Source organism: Castor canadensis, chromosome 1, assembly GCF_047511655.1.
Source record: "Castor canadensis chromosome 1, mCasCan1.hap1v2, whole genome shotgun sequence".
Classification (NCBI taxonomy): domain Eukaryota; kingdom Metazoa; phylum Chordata; class Mammalia; order Rodentia; family Castoridae; genus Castor; species Castor canadensis.
The window spans coordinates 5,166,483-5,186,760 of record NC_133386.1 but is presented as its reverse complement, the minus strand read 5'-3'; the positions used below and the strand labels follow the sequence as shown (position 1 = coordinate 5,186,760).

At 36.0% G+C, this 20,278-nt stretch overlaps 1 protein-coding gene across 6 annotated transcripts in view; it reads left to right on the top strand.

Moving 5' to 3' along the window:
* Qki (QKI, KH domain containing RNA binding) overlaps nt 1–20,278 on the top strand; it is a 136,118-nt gene that overhangs the window by 22,087 nt on the left and 93,753 nt on the right. For all 6 annotated transcript variants that reach the window (XR_002213193.2, XM_020177714.2, XM_020177717.2 and 3 more), the window contains exon 2: nt 12,104–12,246. Coding sequence is in view for 5 of the 6 variants with exons in the window: in XM_020177714.2 (XP_020033303.1) it covers nt 12,104–12,246 (143 nt within the window). In the remaining variant the exon portion in view is untranslated. The remainder of the gene's footprint in view (nt 1–12,103; nt 12,247–20,278) is intronic.

Here is a 20,278-nt window from a genome sequence, read left to right as displayed (position 1 = left end):
TTCCCATCTAAGGACTCAGTTTTCCCTGGATAATTAATTCTAAAAATCTTTGCCTTGCATCCCTGTAGACTCCGTGACCATCGAAGCTAACCTAACACATAGTATTTGCATAACAACTTCAGATGATGTTATAGGATGATTATGAGGACTAACATTGAAAAAAGTGACATTGCTATTGCTTATATGAAATACGCAGAGGCACTTCTTTAAGAGACTATACCTGGGAACTCTGCTTCAGCTGTTACTATTTTTGTTCACTTAGTTGTGATGGAACAGGGACTGTGTTGTATTGAATATTACTGTATCCCTGGGGCCTTGCCTAATGATGGTACGTAGTCAGTACACAATGTGTATTTAAATGCGTGGTTGAAAAGCAGATGATACTTTATTTAGGCTAGTTCTATTTTATTAAGTTTGTACTTTAAGGAAATTAAAAAGCTTTTATTATATTCTGAACAGTTTTGTTAAATATGTTTTGAGTAGCGGGTTGATCCAGGACTGTTGGCTGTAAATATGTGTTATTAGAAAGCTCAAGAGGAATGAATCATAACAATTCCTTTGGTACAGTCCTGGTATAGAGAGCAGCCTTTTCCTTATGGGTTAGGGGTACATTTTTTAAAAACATAAGACTAATCATATATTTAGATACACACTCATGATCTGAGATACACTAGAAGACTTTAGCATTGTTGTAATGAACATGGGTTATTAGCAAAGTTTTCGAAACCTCACAAATCTGGAACGAAGAGCGTGCATTTGTGTTACTTTAAAGGGAAGGAAAATGAGCTAGAGTAGTGTTATCAAAAAATACACTATTGATGCTTGATGAAGTTGTAAGAATGTTTTGTGGCTTTGTGTACTTTTGTACTAATAGTCTTAATAAAGTTTGCTCAAAAGATGTTTTCTAGGGATCTGAATATTAGGAATATAGCAAAAGATAAAACCAAAGCTATCCTCCCAGTTTACATTTTAATGTGGGGAACAGGCAATAAACAATACAAAAGTACATTATATAGTATATTACACAATATTGATTTGTGGGAATGCATAGAACAAGATAAAGAGAATCAGGAGTGAGGGTTCTGATGAGTTGGAGCAAGTTGCAATTTTAAATAGTGAGGCCAGGGTGAGTCTTGATAAATTGATGTTAAAGCAGAGATATGAAGGAGGTGGTAGGAAGACCCATATTGCTCTGGGGAATATCTTTCCAAGGGGAGGAAAGAGTCAGTACAAAACCTTGAAGGCAAAAACCAGCAAAATCTCCTGTGGCTGTAGCTATAGTCTCAAATGAAACAGTAGGGTTAGATTGGTTAGAAGAGCAGGTCAGAAAGGTTGGAGCGGGGGGGGGGGGGGGGGGGGGGAAGAGACAGCCTGTGAATTTGTTGCAGACCCTTTTAGATCTTTGTGAGAATCTGGGCTTTTATATCAATAAAGGGGAAAATTATTGGAGTCATAGATCTCTGACACAGTTGTGTGCATTCTTTTAGGCAATCTCTGAGGTCATACTACCTTTATGATCATAGGTGTCTCTGCTTTTTTCAACATCATTCTCACACAGGTATATAGTGAAGTTTTCCAGAGGCTGTGTGCTGTGTGATACTGCAACAAATTGAAATCAGAAGATATGTGAATCTAGTTGTCTCTATTAAGACAAACATTAAAGAGATTTCCAAAAAGTGCTTCCCCCACTCTATTTTGTTGGGCAGTGCATTGTTTTCCATAAATTGTGTGTGGATTGGGGGTATGTTTTGCTTTGTTAAACCTATCATATGCTTATTATTTAGAAATAAATAAGCATTTTTCATTTCTGATTTCTAGTACAGTAAAGTATTGATAGATATAACTTCCATGAACCCAAACTGTTTGGGTTCCTCAAAATAAAGTATAAAAGTAGAATTGATAGACCAGAATGTTGAGAACATCTCTTACTCTAGGGTTTTGAGTAGAGGGGTGACATTTCACCTGGATTTTAGCAGGCTTATTGGAGAGAATTGCTACAGTGGTGGAAAGAAGGGAGAGCAGGATAGGTTGTCTCAGTAGATTAGGTAAGAAATAATTATGGCTAGAACTAGAGGTAGTGAGATATGTTCTTGAAAAATGAGTATACAGAATTTGAATGAGGTATGAGGTATGAGAATGGGTTTGTCACTTTTGAGATCAGGAGGAACAAGTTCTGAGGGAAGATTGGGAGTTGGATTGGAATGTATCAAGTTGGTATGTTGAGAAAGCAGTTGGAATATAATGTGTTTGGGGCTAGGGTAAAGGGTTGGTTGCATTGGAATGTCCTTTACCAGGGTTTTTGTTAGGTTAGTCTGGTAATTTTAAAAATTATACCGTTTAGCTTCCATTTTAACAAACTTTCATGATCTCAAAAAAGTGCTATAATTGGCATTTTAAATCTCATACTAAGATTTCCTGTCCAAGACTGTTGCTATAGTACAATAACCACGTCAGGAGGCAGTAAAACTACAGTAAATGTAGTTCTGCCAGTAGTACAACATCACTTAGGGTTTCTGAATTTAGTTCTTTGTAAAATAAACCAATTGTGGTTTAATTAGAGGGATCATATTGCTTACCATGTGAAAATGTTTTTCAGTTCCAGTTACTTTGATATTTGAGGGCATTGTGTTGCTCTTGTTATAAAAACAGAGCTAAGGTTTTTTGCTGGAGTTTTATTTTCCTTTCTAATTCAGTCTTAATGCTTGGGGTAAAGGACCTTTTGGAATGTGTGTGTAATGGATTGTTTATTATGGATTAAAAAAGAAGCGCCCGTTACATTTTTCATAGTTTGAGGTTTCTTTTGTATTTGGGCTGCTGTAACACCAGAAAATGTTTTTTTAACATTCATTTGCTTTTGTTTATGGAATAAGAACGTGGTACATGATTAATAGTCTTAGACTTTTCCTTCATTGAACTTACATGGAAGTTGGAATATAATTGAAAAGGATAATTAAAAATCAAAGAATTGTTACTTAGGAATAACAACTCACTCTTATCTCCTACATAGACTTAACTCTCAAAATGTTTGGCGGGTGGGTTTGGTTTTTACTCTGATTTAAAGTCCCAAGGGATTTGGAATTCCAAGAAGGTAAAATACATAGGAACTAACCTAAATACAAATGTGTAAGTAGCTTGGGTTGTATGAGGATTTGTTGTTACACAAAAATAACCATTTAGAGTCAGTCCTGGTGTTCAGTAATTGAAGACATTTTTGAGTGGAGGGCTTAAGTCCCCTGCCATCCTCAGAGCACCGAGTAAGTCATTGAGTAGATACTGGTCTTTGCCTCCTGGGGATCAGTACAGAGGGAGACAGAGATACATAGACTCCTAATTGTTGGCATTTTAGAGCACAGAGGCCATAATTGTGATCTGTTCTAACTTCCTCATTTTACAGATTAAGAAATTGAGATCCAGAGGTTAAGTTCAAAGGCACAAGATGGGTGCAGGGAGACAAGAGTAAGAACAGGCTATTGCTTTTTTTTCTGCCTTCCACATGTTCTGATAAAGATTCATGTTTTAAAGAAAGGTCATTGTTAAGGGATTGTAATCTTTCTCTATGTTCTTCAAAGAAGTTTTAAAGTATCTGCATTTTCTAAATAAGCATCTATTAAAGAAACTCTTTAAAATTAATAAATAAAATTTAATGAAGTTTTTGTAAGGAATGTCATCCCTAGTTGAGATTAACATTACCTCTTTCATGGGTTGATGGTTTTTATTTTGGAATATAGTAAATGATTTATTAACTTACTTTTAATGATAAGCATATATTTTGAGTGACTGACTAGCAATGAGCACTTGTTTTAAGAAAGCAAGTATGTATAATTAAAATTTAAACTTAGTGCTATTCAAACTGCAGAAGAAATTAATTTTAATGATTTTGATTTTCTTAGTTATACTGACAAAGAAGCATTTTCTTTTTCTTTTTTTCCTGTAGACTAGGAAGTAAGACTTTTTCATGGCATTCATTCTTTACAAAACTGTTCCTCCCTCCCTCAATCTGAATTAATAACTCTCAAGGCCAAAGCAAAGCTTACAGAATTTTACTTCTTTATTTTGAAATAAAAAAAATAAGAGGTTTATGTTAATCCATATGATCATAGTACAAGTAGAAAAAAGCAAGTAGAAAAAAAATAAGAGGTTTATGTTAATACTTATGATCATAGTACAGTTGTGGGGACCAGAAAATTAGCATTGATGCAGTACTGTTAACTAGTCTGCAAATCTAACCCAGGTTGCACCAGCTTTCCTACGCATGTGCTTTTTCTATGTCAGGATACAGTGCAGGGTTCCACATTGCATGTAGTAGCTGTGCCTCTCAAGTTGTCCTCATTTTTGACTGTTTTGCATTCTTTAATGACTTTGACACTTGTGAAGAATTACGTTGTAAATTATTCTTGAGTCTGAGTTTTATGTTTTCTTTTGATCAAATTGAGGTTATCCCTTACACTTGCTTAACAGACATCCTACCACTTGAGCCATTCTGCCATTCCCAGGTATTTCTTTTTTTTTTTTTTTTTTTGGTGGTATTTGAATTTGAACTCAGTGTCGCTCTTGCAAAGCAGATACTCTACTGCTTGAGCCACAGCGCCAGTCCTTCATAGTACAGTGCTAAAAGTCTTCCTTTCTGTGTCTTTGATAACCATTTCCACGGCCACAAGTTTATGGAAAGGAGAGGTTAAAAAAATTGTGAGACTTACTCATACTCTCTCTCTCACTCTCTTTTTTTTTTTTTTTTTTTTGTGGTATGGGGTAGGAATTGAACCCAGGGCCTCCAAGTAAGTGCTCTGCCATTTTGAGCTATCCCCATGCTACCCCCCCCACCCCCATACCTTTCCTGTCCCATGATGACTCAGGATTTCATGCTAGGTAGGCAGGTGCAGTACCACTCAAGCTATGCCTAACTTTAGCTAGTTTTCAGAATAGGGTCTTGTAATTTTTACCTGGGGCTAGCCTTTAGACCATAATCCGCCTTCCTTTGCTTCCCATATAGTTAGTTAAGATTACAGGTATGCACCACCACACTCAGCTTGTTTGTTGAGATGGGGCCTACACCATGCACAGAACTGTGTTTTGTTAGAATAGAATGAAAGAGAAACATAGCTGCAGAAATGTATTCAAAAGTCATTTTTAAAATATTGAATACTGCACAGCAATAGATATATTATGATCAGTCATAAGTCAAAAGTTTGTTCCATTTTCTTACTTTCTGTTCTCTAATTGCTGTTTCTTAATGAGTTTTAGCAGTGTATTCCAGGAAACTGTGTAAACCTACTGAATCTGATTGCACTAGCTGGGAGCTTGGACCAGTTCTTTAATTTCTTCTTCCAGTTCCCCTCCCCCCTTTCTTTTTATTTGGTAAAATAATTAGACCTTGGGTTTACTTTTAAAGAGTTTTGAAGTCAGTAGTTTACTTAATCCTTGTTATAATATTTTTATATAGGGAATCTATCACATGCAGCATTTTGAGTTAAGGCACACTCTCCCTCCTAATGAGCATGTCTGCAGCATTCTCTGAGAAGTGATTATTGCAAAACAAATTCATGTGCTAATGGGAAAGCTAAATAGTCCTTGTAAATCCACCTCCCAGAAATGATTACTAATGGTTGTCATGTCTTTTTTGATTTCAGTGTTTCTGTTCATATTACTGAAATATAAATTGGGCCACACAGAGGCATTCTTCCTTGTAACCTGGAAAGAATGCATAGCTTCCTGTTACATACCTTTACTTTACAGAACTGCTGCAGAGAATTGACACCTAGGGAGATAGAATTAACAGTGCTATAAGGTCTTTGCTGTTTCCTGTTGTGTGTGTGAAATTATCCTCAGTTTTGCACAGTGGTTCTTGCAGTATAAAGGGGTTTATGATGTTGAATTTAATGTTGAAGTTTTTCTTTGTGGGCTTAAAATTCTGAGTACAGAGTACAAATTAACAGTACCAATGGCCTGGATTTTTTTTTTTCTTGCCAGTTTGAAAGCAGTTACTTTGAAATTAAATCAGATTTAATTCATTTAGTTAAGAGTAAGCAAAATATTACACTAAAAAGTAGTACACTCCATATCAATTCATTTCCAATTCATTTATTTTCTTAACCTATGGATATGGCTTCTTAAATGAGGGCATTGAAATGATCATCTGTGAGTTTTTCTCTGCTCAGAATAATTCTAATTTTAAATTTCCCTTGTTTTTTGTAAGCTCTGGATTAGAGGTTTCTTCTCACAGGAGAGAGCTTTGTTAACCTGAAGTACATAAAGGTACATAACAGCTTCCCCTTTATGAAGTATCATTTGTTTTTCATGTATAAATAAACACTTGATATTATTATTTTAAGATTTAATAAGTATCATGTCAATAAAAACTAATCATTTTTAGTTAAGACCTAAGATAACTACAGTCTTACTTTGTTCTTTGTGATAGTGTGCTGCTTGAATGTTCAGCAAAAGGTACATTGCAGATAGCAAATAACAGAGCTCATTTAAACTTGCTGAAATGATGAAAGTTATTTTAACTTTATATAAAATCTATACTACATATATCAAAGCATATATGTGTTTATGAATACTTAGCTCTTCTTTTACTGAATAAAATTCAAGCGGAAAATGTTAACTTTAAAAATGAATCAGTCATGATCAGAGTTCATAATAATCTTTCATTCCTTTCTGTAATTTAGCTGCATACTACAGTGATAAAGCAATTTTTTGATGGATTTAAATGTAACTCACAAAGAAAAAGCAGATAGACGCTCAAGTAAAATGTCTGTAACACTTGTACAGTCAGTTGAACAATGTGAATTAACTTCCACAACACTGAAGATAGGCTTTACATGAAAAAGCCTTCAATGTTTTAAAGTCTTTGTGAAATTTTATTGTTACAAATCCTGAGAATTTTGCACACTTTTTGTATTTGGTTTGTGTATTATTAGTGGTTTCGTTAATGAACTAGTAAAAAAAAAAGTATATATATATATATATATATATATAGTCAGTTTTATGCACATACCCACACCTCAGTGTGGTTTGAATTCTGGGTTTTGTGGTTGCTAGGCAGACACACTGTGGCTTGAGCCAGGCCTTTAGCCATTTTTCTCTGGTTTTGCGATAGGGTCTCCTTTTTTGTCCAGGCCCGCTAGACCTCATTCCTCATATCTTATGCTTCGCACCATAGCTGGGATGACAGGCATGTTGTACCACACCAGCTTTTTTTGGTTGAGATGAAGTTTCATGAACTTTTTTGTCCTGGCTGTCCTACAATGGCCATCCTCCAGGTCTTAGCCTCCTGCATAGCTGTGATTACAGACTATTGGTTGAAATGGGGATCTCAGCCTTTTTGCCCTGACTGGCCTCAAACCATATCCTCTGATCTTAGCTTCCCATATAGTTAGGATTATAGGTGTGAGCCATTAGCTCTCAGCTGTAAATATTTGTCATATTTCTTTTTCTTGGTTTCAATTTGTTGAAGGAAGTTTATATCGAAAAGTAAAATACATCTGTGTGTTTTACTCTTTACCTGTTCTTCCAACATTACAGTATTGAATTGATTCACACAGCCTTAGTTATCTTTCTATTTATTTGTTTTGGGAAAAAACTGGTGAATTTTGTAATTTAGAATTCTCCACCTGTGTTTTTCTGTTCTCTGATATTTCTTTATGTTGTCCTTGATTCTAGTGTTCTAGTTTAACATATAATAACTTATCTGGTAGTTAATACAGAAATTTAGGTCTTAAAAGGAAGTGTGCAAAATTGTAAGGGAGCAGAGGGGTGAGCTGCACTTCCAATAATCCAGTGATCTGAGGCTTATGAAACATAAGAATGATCTTAAATTTGTTAGTTAAATCCATAATTTGGTGAATTAAGAAGAGACATAGCTGAAGGTAGGTGATGTAATATCAACAAATCACAGAAAACAGAACTGTGAAGTGACTATTTTCCTTAGCAGAATTGACAATTGAGTGTTAGTTTGGAAAAGAAAAAAAATCACAGAAATGTGAGGAGACAGCAAGGAATATAATTGGAACAAGTTTTTAGTCATAAAAGTAGTTTTCTGCATATGATATTTGGAAAAAATATGATTACTCAATATCTATTTAAGGAAACCTCGAAAATGGGAGGAGCCTAAGTGCTACAAATCCCAAAACAATTACTTTCTGAACTTTATGGCAAAACTTGTATATTTCCTATCTAACCTGGTAGATCCAAAGGAAGGTAGAGCTGGGTGTTGTGGTGTACACTTGTAATCCCAGCATTTGGGAGGCTGAGACAGGAGGATTACAAATTTGAAGCCAGTTTGTGCTACACAGAGAGTTCCAGGCTAACCTGGGCTACTTAGTGAGACCTTGTCTCAAAAAAAAATAGAGAGGTGGATCCAGTGTAGGTGAGATTTCATCAGGTAGGTAACAAGGTATGCCTATATTTTGATAGCTAGGTTAGTGAAATGTATGCTTTACGTAATTGTAGTTAATTAGATTCTTGACTCAGAAACCAGTCAACTGTAAAGATGTCAGCAGATAACGATCAATCTGAAGGGGGGATATATATGCTTGAAAACAACAAAAATTTTAAATTGTCTGCATCTGCCTAAAGTAACGGAGATATATGCGAGGCAGAGACTTGTCTTAGGACTAGCAGCAAAATAAGCAACATGTTAGGCTTGCTAAAGAAGTAAAGATATATTTTTTCTACCACACATAGAGCAGAGACATCAGGACCACAAATGGACAGCCTTACTCTACGTATTCATCTATGTCTTGTGGGGTTTTACATTTTAAAAGGGATTTAGACAAATTAGTGTGCCTAAACAAGTGGGAGAGTATAAAAGCATGTTGTATAGTTCAGAAAAGAGGACACACATACAGAACTTTGCAAGTATCAGTGAGGCTTCTGATGGAGGCCAGTACATGAAATTTTAGGAATGTGAATTTGGTTCAAAAAACAAATTTGTAACATTCAAGAACTTCAGAGATGTTTTCAGAATTGTTGTAGTATTTGGGATATTTAGATGGATGATGCATTCCCCATTTGGGGATTATTATAGTGAGAGTTTTTATACTAATGTTCTGAACTTTCAATTGTCTGAATTGCTGCAGGTTGATGAAAGTCATGAAGGTGGGGACATTTGAGCATGATTATGTAAGGTTTGTTATAACAGAAGAATATGCACAGTATAGTAGTTAGGAAGCATTCATATATTTCGTAAATGAGCTCCTGTGAACTCACCACTGTATGAGAGGGTTAGAACACTTCCTAAACCCATAAATGTTTCTGTCATGTCTGGATATAATATCAACTTGATAGTTAATACTAATGGAAGCTCTTACTGCTATTTCGTAGAGAATGAAAAATTGAGCATGAGAGGAAATAATAAATAGGGTTCCTTACATACTAAGATTGGAAAGCAGTGGGTTCACTTGAGTCATTTAGTAAGCAACTTCTAATTATATGAGACACAGGTAAGAGAGGTTAAACAAAAGACCCAAAATCACAAAGAGTTAAAACTGGAATCAGAACTTGTTCTGACTTGAGTTAGGATTATAAATAGCACATCAGAAATTGCTGATGATTTCCTGGCCAGAAAGGTGTTGATAAAAGTAGTACTCAGTTGTTTAGACTCAACACTGAACTAGATTGTAAATTCTTTAAGGATTGAAACTGTGTCTTAAGTCATCTTTTTGTTCTTATCAGCACTGTCTTGTAAATCATTTGTGTTCTGTTAATAAGTTGCATGATGCATCTTCAAGATTGAAAAATCGTGGTAGAAACACTTATCTCCCAGATTAAACTGTTCGGAGAAGTAAAACCTTGACTTGTTAGGTTTAATGTTTTAGAACATTTCTCCCTTCATTTACCACCTATGTGGCCAACCCACTGACTACTTACTGAAGTCATACTCAGTATTCATGAAGTTGGGGAAACTGGGTAGCAGAAGTCCATGAAACTTTCAGTTACTAATCAAAGATCACCCAAATGTTTATCAAAATACAACTTAAGTGGTAAATGCACTATGTCATCTAACTGGGTGTTTATATTGAAGGTTATTGGTTTTATATCTTTCTATGTATGCTTTAATGTAGTCATTAAATGTAGAATTTTTTTAGAATCAGTTACAGTTGGTTCTTTTTATTTTCCTAAGTTTGATAAATTTGCTTGCCTGGAAAAACATTTTTTTCTTTTGATTTTTATTACATTAGTGTAACTACTTACAATAGATTGTAGAATATTAAGCTATTCATATATTCATAGTAATTCCACTTTGTTTTGTTGAATTTTTCTTTTAATATGCTGGTAGATTCTACTTAAGATGTTTTCCATCTATATTTATGAGAAAATGTTATATATAGTTTCCTTTTAAACTGTTGTCAGAATTTTATATTGGTGCTATACTAACTTCATAACAAGAATTGAGCAGTTCATGAAGAAATTTAAATTGTAATAAATTAAGTGCCCCAAATGCTTTTATAAAGAGAAATGGACTAAAAGATACATATGTGTAGTTTTAATTAAATTAATATTTTCTAGTGCCCTTTGGTTAAGTGAAACACGAATTTACTACTGGACATCAATAGGACGGATTTTGTAATGAAACTAGAAGTGTAAGAATAACTTTGAGAATGAGTTCTGGTCCTTATAAATATAGTCAAATCCAAGGTACTCTCCTTTGATTTTTGTTAATCCATTTGCTATTCACAGATGAGCATTTGGTAAGCTTTGACACGTTTTATTTTAAAGATAAATTTGTAATAAAATGAACATTGCTACCACTGAAGTAGAAAATGTGACTAAGAATTTATAGCTAAGATCACCCACTTTTGATCATGCTTTTTTTTCCTGTGTTGAATTTTAACCAAAACTGATTTAAATAAGTAGTTAAGAAAATTAATGAGTACATTCATACTTGATAGGTCCTTAATATCAGCAGGCTGATAGTTCCTATTTGGATTACATGTGAAATACATTCATGTGGATGAAAGCCTTTTTCCCAGGGAGTGCATTACTATACAGAATGAGGGTCAGTTAGCTGTGTTGATATATAGCAGTCCTTACTAGACAGTATGTTCTACTGAGCAGGAACCTATAGTCTAGCTCACAGCAGAAGCTTAAGAAATACTTCTTCAAAGACTTAACCAGTTTTCTTTAGGGGACTTGATTCATTAAAATAGAATTCATCTACTTTTTTTTTTTTTTAAGGGTGAGTATTTATGCATTGGAATGATAATAAAGGTTTTTTTTTTTGAGGCCACTGATTTTGATATCTCTGCTTTTGTGGCTTCACTCATTAACCCGGAGTAGTTTTATTTCCATTACTACCTTTCCCTTGAATTTTCTTTGATCACTAATGCCATAGTTGTCCAATCCTACAATCCCAGGTACCATTGTTTGCTCTTTACCTTACCATATTTCTGTAGTGTTTGATACTGTTGATCACCTTAGCTTGTATGACACCTCTCTTCCTTGTTCTCCTGTATTCTACATTTATTCTCTGTTTAGATTTTTCCTTTCTGCCTGAATGCTGCCTTTCCTAGAGTTCATTCGTTCTTTCTTCTGTAAGACATCTCTTCTCATAGTTTTAACTACTAAGTTTGTGTATCAAACTCAGACTTCTGCTAACCTTGCACTCTGTTGTCAATTGAATGTCTTTGTTTGAATATTTTAAAGATATCTAAATCTCTAATAAAGTGGTCCAGTTTAAACCTCATTCAGACAGGCGAGTTAAAAGTATAAAAGAGTCTTTGGTATTAGTTTTAGTGTAGGCATTCTTACGATAGTTATTTGACTAAAGCTATCATTTGGAATGAGTGTTCTCTTTCATGCACAGACAATTTAGGTAAAACACGTTTATCAGATTGGCTGAGAGCTTGCCCTCTGAAGTTAGTTTTAATAAGATGTGTTTTGGTTAGTTTATATTTGACTTACGGTAGAAATTAAGGCTGTCAGCTTACTGATCGTGGGCTTATCCACAGACGGACAGATGCGGTCAGCACTTGTTCACTGGAGTTGTAACACTTTATTTATCAATGAAATCGTCCCCTGCCCTGTATTTTTTTTTTTTAATTCCTGGATTAGCAAGAATACTTTTTTTGTCTAACACATTTAAAATTTTTACTTTTAACAGAGATTAGCAGAGTACGGAAAGACATGTACAATGACACATTAAATGGCAGTACAGAGAAAAGGAGTGCAGAATTGCCTGACGCTGTGGGACCCATTGTTCAGTTACAAGAGAAACTCTATGTGCCTGTAAAAGAATACCCAGATGTAAGTACGTTTTGTTGTCTCCTTCACTTTCTCTGTTCACACACTGGGGAAGAAATGAGTTTGGTGGTAAATATTTAAGCATTATCAGCTGCTTAAAAAATCTACATGAGTAACTGGAAGTGTAAGTAATTGGGTATGGATAATTTAAAATTTTTCTTTCTAGGCTGGTGTGTTGGCTCACATCTATAATGTGAGCCATGTGGGAGTTGGAGAGAGGAGGATTACGATGTGAAGCCAGTCTGGGCAGGAAAAAAAAGTTAGTGAGACTCTTTCAGAGAACAAGGCAAGCATGGTGGTACATACCTGTAATGCCAGCTATGTGGGAGACATAACGTAGGAGGGTAGTGGTCCAAGGCCAGTCCAAGTCTGAAAAGTAACTAAAAAGCCAAAAGGGCTAGGAGCCTGGCTCAAGTGTGTAGTGCTTAAGGCCCTGAGTTCAAACCTCCAGTACTGCTTAAAAAAAATAAAAATAATAAAATAAAAAATGAAACTTTTTCTTTCTAAATGTTTCCATTTGATTGCTGCTATGTCACTTTTGGAAATGCTTGTGGTAAAGACTGTTTGGATTTCAAAATGAGGCCAGCAATGATGAAGAGTTTTGGCCTGAATGTTAAAGAGCACCAAGTACAACTCTGCTCATCTTTAATCTAGCCTAAGAGAAGACACAGCTTGGGACACATCATCCTTTCTGTAAAGTTAGAGTGTTGGACTATAGGTGGCTTTTAGTTCGAAAACTTACATGAAAAATCTTTCTAGTCTGATTTTTTTCACCCGCATCCCTGCACCCCCTCCGCTGTTCAGCTGTTCTGAGTATCTTGTTGTGGATACTCTCCTTGTCCTGTGCCAGCTGATTTCTAAATACATCTCTGTCCTTTTGTTAGAAAGCTCTACATGATAAGGTTCATTCAATTACTCTGACCTCATCTTAAGTGATTTTCCCTCTTCTTCACTGCACTGTAATCATATTGGCTTCCTTTGACTTTTAGAACAAGTCACATCTGTTCCCAGACTCAGGACCTTTCTATTAGTTGTTTCCTGTTCTCTCCTGACTGGAGATTTGAGCTTAAGTGTTACCTTATAGACGCTTCCACTGATCAGTATACCCAGTGCAGAACATTAAAGGTATAGCTGGAGAGCAAAACTTCATATAAAGCAGGAACCAGGACATCTTTGAGAATTTCAGACTGTGTCTGGAGAACCTCACTTTTAACAAACTTGGCATTAGCATCTCTCAGTTTCTCTCTTCAGAATTCAGATTCTTAAAAGAGAATGTGCTGAAACTATTGCCATGACTAGGGAGGAAAGTAAAGTTATCAACTGGAAGCTAGACCACAGTAGGTTCACTTTCAGTATTGGGACTATTCCTAGAGGTGGAAAATTGAGATTTGGGCAGTTGTCTGCACTGGGTTCTGTACTGTTTGGTATTCAGGGTTCCCTAGTGGATGTCATCTTTCTCATCTCCCTGTTTTATCCCTGGAGGATGAAACTTGAGTAACAGTTGTTAACACAGAATATGTGAGACCCATAAAAACTTAATAGAATGTATCTTTGATCTGTCTGGTCCCATTTCCTCTTTAAAAAATTCCCAGAGATTACTTACACTGTATAATTTGAAAGATATCTTTCATACCATCTTGTAAGTTATGGCCAGAGGGCACCTTTGCACCATATTTCTTTTCTTCCTTTACCAGTTGTAACTCCTTGCCACAGTGAGCTATTGTTGCTGACTTGTGTGTTGGTGTAAAATGTCTAAATCAGTGCTTCTCAAAATGTATCCACCTCTCTTCAGAACTTGTAAATGTTTAAGACTTGTTCTAGACAGTTTGAGGCAGAAACTGTGGGGCTGACACCCAGCAACCTGCCTTTTTTCCTCCTTTATGACAGTGCTGGGGATTGAATTCAGGGTCTTGTGTATGGTAGGCATGTGCTCTACCATTGAGCTACACCCCCCTCCTAACATTGTCCTTTATCAAGACATATAGATGATTCTTGCACATGATAAAGTCAGAATCAACTGCTGTGAATTTGAACTTTTATCATAAGCCAGGCTTAAAAGGCCCATGATGATGTTCAGCATGGCTTTGCCAGGTATGGTTCAGGAGGCAGATGAAGTGGTGGACCAAGCACCGTCCTGCCACTGTGGAGCAGGCACGTCAGTGCAGAGATGGACAGAAGAAGAGGAATGTGTACTGTTAGATGCAGTTAGTGCTACAGGAAACAGCAAGTGGGATAAACAGAGGAACAGGAACTTGTGGTGGGGGAGGTGTTCATTTTTAGGGGTTATTAGGGAAAGAATGTCTTTCAAGATGATGAGATGAAGAAGCAAGCACAGAGTGATGGGGAGGAAAACATGAAAACTGGCTGGGGAAAAACATTCTAGACAGAAATGAAAAAGTAAGTGCTGTGATTTCAGCATGAGTCTGTTTAGAAAGGGTGGTACAATGTGAGGTGAGAGGGGAAACAAGGGACCTTAGCTGTGGATCCTGTGGGTCCAGTAGGACTTTGGATTTTATCCTGAGCTAAAGGTGAGCCTAGGGGTGACATGAACTCACTGGGCTTTTGATGAATTCCTTCTGGATGGTGTGCAGAGAGACTGGGGTTAGTATGGGAGCAGGGAAACCAGTTTGGAAGTAGTAAAGGGACTTGAACTAGGGAAATTAAGAAATGCTTGAGATCAGGTGCTCATGTCTGTAATTCTAGCTACTTGGGAGGTGGAGATCTGGAGGATTGCAGTTTGAGGCCAGTCTGGGCAAAAAATCAGACCCTATCTTAATGAATAAATTGGGCATGGTGGTTCATAGCTATAATTCCAGCTATGTGGGAGGCATAGGTAGGATTGTGGTTCAAGGGAAAAGCAGGAGACTCTATCTGAAAAAAATAGCCTAAAGCAAAATGGGCTGAACATGTGGCTTAAGTGATAATGCAATTGCTTAACAAGCCCAAGGACCTGTAGGGCCCTCCTACATTCCTCCTCCTCCCTCCCCCCCAAAAAGAAGAAAAAGTAAAAGCTTGTGTCCCGCATAGATTTTCAAGTTAGAACTTACAGAATTTGCTGATAGATTGCATATGGAGTGTGAGAAAGTCAGGAATAGCCCAAAGACTTTGTGTCAGTGGAGTAGCTTAACTGCCCATTTGTGAGAAAGGAAAACCTGAGAGGGGAGCAGGTTCGGCCGATGGGCCAGCAGTTCTGAAATGAGGTAGGAAGTTAGGCAGACATTAAGTTGTGGGAATGGCTGTAGGCAGGTGGAGGCTGAGTTTTGAACATCCCTTTCGGCATTCCAGAAATGTCTATCTTAGCAAAGGTTTAGATCAGAATTTGTAACTCATAGGGGGGAAATAGATAAACAACAATTTTGATCTCCAGATAAGTTTGTTAATTCCTTAATTTTAAATTCCTATTACAAGACTTCATATAGCTAAATTGGAATTGGACATAGTTACTGAAATTTTCTTCTTGAGATTGTTAGTAATAACTGTTCTGTGGTATATATAAGGAAGTTGGTCTTGCCTTTTTAAAAATTAAATAGTACTAAAATGAAACTAGGGAGTCTCATGTCAGAATTTGGCAGTGGAGGAAAGATTTCAGAATTGTGCAGTAGAAGTTAGCCACATGGAACGAATGTGCAATCTGCTTACCTTCTTCACTTACCATCCGTGGACACCATTCCATATGCTTCCCTTCCTCCTCCTGTTGGTACAAAAGCTTGCACTTGTGAGTGAGTTCATCTTATTTGACTAAAAATTGTTTTTATTATTAAAGCTTACCAATGGTCAGAAGTACAAACTCAGACTCAAAATCCTGGCTAGCCTGTCCTATTTATTTTTTGGCTTTAGGTAAATTACTTGTCTTTCCTGGTCCCTCAGTTTCTCATCTCTGTATGGAAATACTAATTTAATCTTACGTGAGTTAATATAAGTGAAGCACTTGGAAAATGCCTTGATGCTCTGAAAGTATTATCTAGTTATAAGCTCCATGAGAACAGAGATAATCTTGTCTTTTTATTTTATTTTATTTTTTTCAGTGCCATATTCTCAGTGCTTTGGATAGTATTTGGTAAAAAATGGTAGATGCACAGTAAATATTTGTTGTGCAGATATGTATGAAAATCATTCTTTCAAATATTACTAAACTTAAAAGCAACCCCTCTTATAGGGGCTGAGCACTGTGGTTCATGTTTGTAATCCAAACCATGGGGGAGGCAGAGATTGGGAAGATTGCTTTTTGAGGCCATCCCAGGCAAAAAAGTTATTCAGATTCCGTCTCAACAATGGCTGGGCATGGTGGTATGTGCCTGTCATCAGCTATGGGGGAAGCATAAATAGGAGGATCTTGGTCTAGCTCAGGTAAAAATGTGAGACCCTCTCACAAAAATAATCAAAGCAAAAAGGGCTGGGATGTGACTCAAATGGTAGAGCGCCTGCCTAGCAAGTGTGAGGCTCGGAGTTTAACTGCCAGTTTCAACAAAACAAAAGAAAACAAAAATCTATTGTCCTTTGCATTTCCACATGGCTACTTAAACAAGTTAACATTGAGTTGGGTATTTTGTTGTTTAATATTTAATTTTTTTTTTTTTTTGTACTGGGAATGGAATCCAGGGCCTTGCATCTGCTAGGCAAGTGCTCTATCACAGAGCTACAACTCCAGCCTGGAGGCAGTCTTTTTGTCTCTGTAGAGCTTAGGGACAGTTACAAGAAAGCCTTAGCTTTACTGTCCAAAAAATGAAGTGGTGCTGTGAAGTGTCCTGTAAGAGATGTTTTTGTCTCAGTGATATGGGGATGAGAAGTGCATGTGAATATCTCTTGAAAATGTAAAATTTTTATAAAATTCATATTAGGTGTTTTTTTTCTGATTTCCTTTTTTAAGTTTACTTTTTGAGTTAACATACACTAATAAGCAAGGGGTTTCATTGTGACAATTCCATATTTGTGTATAATGTACTTTGAATTAGTTCTCCCTTCCATAAAATTCATATATATTAATGTTACATTAATAAATTAGATTTTCATTACACCTTTGAGTTTCAAGCATAGTGTAGGAGTGGCAATATTCAATTGAGAAAAATTGACAATGTATAATAGATTTTTGAGTCAAGATAGTGGACTTTTGAGTCAGATAGGCTTTGGTTTTGAATTCTGGCTTATACCTCCTACTGCCTGAATATTTTAAACAACTGCTACAGTACTGTTCCATACTAAAACACTCAGACTCAGTTACTTAAAGTATTTGTTTCTCTACTTATGGTTCTGTAGTTTTGCTGAGGTTCTATTGGTTGTTAATAGGCTCTCTGTGAGTGGGTCTTAGATCTGCACTGTGTTCCTGCTGGAGCTAGACTGAGGGGCAAAGGGCGATTTGGCATGGTCTTGCCAAAACAATCATCAGAGTATGAGAGCTGAGCCAATTTGAATTAGCATGGATAAGGCCTCTGCTTTTGTCCATCTACTAACATAGATTAACCAGGTGATTCTCAAGTATCTGAGAGTATATTTGCATCAGGGACATTGGCAGTGTTTGGAGATATTCTTGAATGGCAGACTTGGAGTGGGGAGGTAGTACCAGCATGTGAAGGATGGATGCTACATTGTATAGGACAGCCAATCACAGAAAATAGTTAGCCAGCCCAAAATGTTAGTAGTTTTGAGGACAAGAAACTGCATTAGCCAGATCAAGTCACTTCACCCCCGATGAGAATGGGAGCAGAATATTTGCTGCAAAATAACTGAGATTCTCACATTGGTTTTGAGTGTATATCAGCTTTTTTTTTTTTTTTTTAAAACTTTGTCTATAAGGTTATAAAGATTTTATCATATTGATAGCATGACCAATATTAATGAATTTAAAGTTGTATTTAGACTCTCAAACTGGCTACTAGCTGGTTAAGGAATTGTGTGAACCCATGGAACTCTTTTGAAGGTATATTAATGACATTAACTCTGATGTAAGTAAGGTGTTATGTTTCATATGAATCAGTGATAATTTTATAAGTAAATTTTCTTAGCTACCAATTTTGAGTTGTTAGAAATTGTTTTATAGGATCAGCCAGAGTAGTATATAAGTCCCAAATTTTGGCAGGTCTAGCTGTTGCAGGTATGTCTTTAGTTAAACAGATTGTACTGCTAAATTGTTTGCCTGGGGCATTAGTTAATGATTCAGTTATAGTGAGACTTTTCTAAGGATTTTATGTGATTTTTCTGATGTTTTTAAAGTGGGTTTTGATTTTGAATAATCTTGAAAAGGCATCTCTTTGGTCTGGGCCCATGATGATAAATGTTGTTGGAAACATGCCTTTTCAAATCTTTTTTTCCCCCAATTTGTAGAACTCCAGTGTGGCCATTGTAATTAGCAGTATAGGTTTATAATGTTGTTGACCATACTCTGTATAGTCTCGTACTTTCTGAGCATCAGTTTCAGATTTAAAGCATTTTGGATTTCAGATTTTTTGATAGAGCTGTTAAATCAGTAAGGTCTATGATAATATTTCAAGATGTAAAGTCCAAACTCTTGACTTTTTGTTCCAAGCATTTCAGAAAGTCGATACTCAACCTCTAAGTATTTTAATGAGTTTTAAGTTCCCCTTCTACTTAATTTTTCTGGATTTGCAGATAAAATTTGGCTAGTCATATCTTCAGAGTTAGTCATAGAGTTGTTTGGTTTCCTACTTTTCAAGACTGTCACCAACAAATTGGCTGTTAATTTGGCACTTGTTTTGGTGAATTATAAAAAGGGGCCAGTACAGTTTGTTTCTTTGACTTTTGGGGCTTTCTCTGTGTTGAAGGATTAACCCAGCATCCTCAGGACCCTTGATGAAAACTACTTTCAACTTTCGTTTTTACAAATGGATGTTAAATCAAAACTTAATGATCTGCAAAACCTCCTTTTTCAATCTCTGGGTTTCCTGATTTTTGCTTGGATATAATCTTAATTATGAATGAAAATTTAATGTTTTTAAAATAATATGCACATTTTTCTTTTGATAGTTTGTACAGGAGACTAAAGAATTTTCTAATAATGTATATTTTTATTGACTAAAAATGGGAAGTGTTTAAGATTGCATAGCAGCCTGTGGGAATTTTAATTTAGCAGTACCATTTGATAGTGTAGAGCATGTCCTTACATATTAGGTACAGAAACTGTTACTGTTGACTTAGAACTTGAACTAGATTAATTTCATGACTTTTGTTTTTGTTTTCAAGCTTCCTTTTTAAGTCACTTTGTAAGGGTATATTGAGGACCTACCATTTACCATACATTTATTTTTAATAGGCTTTTTTGGGGATTGGATTTTTTGGGTACTGGGGATTGAACCCAGGGTCTCAAGCTTGCTAGGCAAGTGCTATACCACTTGAGCTATACCCCCATCCTTTTTTGTTTTGTTTTGGAGGTAGAAGCTCATTAACTTTGCTCATGCTGGCCTGATATTAGTTATCCTTTTGCCTCTGCCTCCCAAATAGCTGGGGATTATAGGTTTGACCCACAATGCCTGGCTAAAATTTAATGGGCTGTTTGTGTCTTGGAATATATTAAATTTCTCATGATACTAGTATTATTCCAAAAATAGTTTTAAGATAGTCTGAAAGCAACATTTTTTTTTTAGCTGAGGTTTTTCCAAAGTTTTACTATTTCTGCGATAATCAACCTTTCAGGATCTTAAAAAGGCAGGCATTTTCTTTTGTAAATAGTATATTTCAAAAGAACTAGTAATCAGAAAACAATCAAGATGGAATTGTTTTTAGGGAAGAATTATTTCTTGTAAGCAAATATTTTCCAGGTTGACAAGGAAATGTTTGTCTGATTTATCTTACCCAGCAAGAGTGTTAGGATCTTCTGTATTAAAATTGTTATAAATCACTTAATGACAAGTTAGATGCCCTCTAAAAATAACCAAAGATATATAAAAATTGGGAAGAACCCTGTTTTTCAGTGCTGTTAAGCTACTGGTCTGCTGGAGTTCTATCATGGAGCTGAGACAAGCAGTCAATAAAGCAGATACTGCTATATCCCAACTCCCTTTCCCCCAAATTGGCAAATTGAGTG